The 789-nt window shown below is 54.1% G+C and overlaps 1 protein-coding gene across 1 annotated transcript in view; it reads right to left on the bottom strand.

The window, feature by feature from the left end:
* Window positions 1-444, bottom strand: part of LOC138156748 (galectin-1-like) — a 3,023-nt gene extending 2,579 nt beyond the window's left edge. Inside the window, exon 1 of the mRNA XM_069082187.1 lies at window positions 253-444. Coding sequence (XP_068938288.1) covers window positions 253-261 — 9 coding nt within the window. The 5' untranslated portion in view covers window positions 262-444. The remainder of the gene's footprint in view (window positions 1-252) is intronic.
* Window positions 445-789: the final 345 nt, after the last annotated feature.

The raw sequence follows: 789 nt of genomic DNA, 5'->3' as shown, positions 1-789 counted from the left end.
GTGGGGTTTGCCAGGAGAGTGGGGGTAAGGAAGGGAGGGGGCTAGGAAGATCAGGGTGGGGGGATGGAAGAGAAAGGCATTGCAGTCCATAATCAGAGGAAAGTTAGAGTATTCCCACCCGCTGGAGGACCCATACTTCTCGAATCTCCGGGATCCTCTCCTAGCCCCAAACCTAGAGGATCCCCCAGCTTTGGACCCTCAGCCTGTACCATGGACAAGGACACGCTCAGCTTATATTCAGGGCGCACTCACTAGGGGCATAATGGAGGGTGAGAAATGCTCCTGTGATTCTCCTGACTGTCCTGGGTCCGGAAAGATGAAGTCCTACTCCAGCCCAAAGGTGGTAAATCCAGGGCGTGCCGGACGCTTCAAATAGATGATCAGGCTCTGGGCTTCCTTCGAGTCCAGAGCGGCATCCCACCCCAGATCCTCCTCCTGGAACTTTATGCCCAGTAGGAGTGCAACAGGGGAGGGCCGCAGATGAGGGGCGTGGCAAGCGAGATTTTTGAAGTCTTTCCTGGAGGGTCAGCCAATCAGAGTGGCGACACCCCTGTGGCGACACTCCTCAAGCTCCATTCTTTCCTAGCCTTTTCCCCTCATCCAACTCCCCAAACTGTCCTCTAAGGGTTGTGCTTGGGGCGACCGGTAGAGAGATTGGGGAACACAATGGAAAACGAGTTTTAGAAAGAAGAGGAACCAAATTTGGCAGGAAAGGGATGGACGCAGTGTTTTGGAGGTTACGCTATAGCTTGTGTTTCGGTGAGAGTCAGCTCCTATGCCTCCAAAGAA

The sequence above is a fragment of the Petaurus breviceps genome, unplaced genomic scaffold (genome assembly GCF_028583685.1).
Source record: "Petaurus breviceps papuanus isolate PSGF00001 unplaced genomic scaffold, PetGlider_PUasm1.0 156, whole genome shotgun sequence".
NCBI classification, from domain to species: domain Eukaryota; kingdom Metazoa; phylum Chordata; class Mammalia; order Diprotodontia; family Petauridae; genus Petaurus; species Petaurus breviceps.
This window is presented reverse-complemented; position numbering and strand designations above follow the sequence as displayed.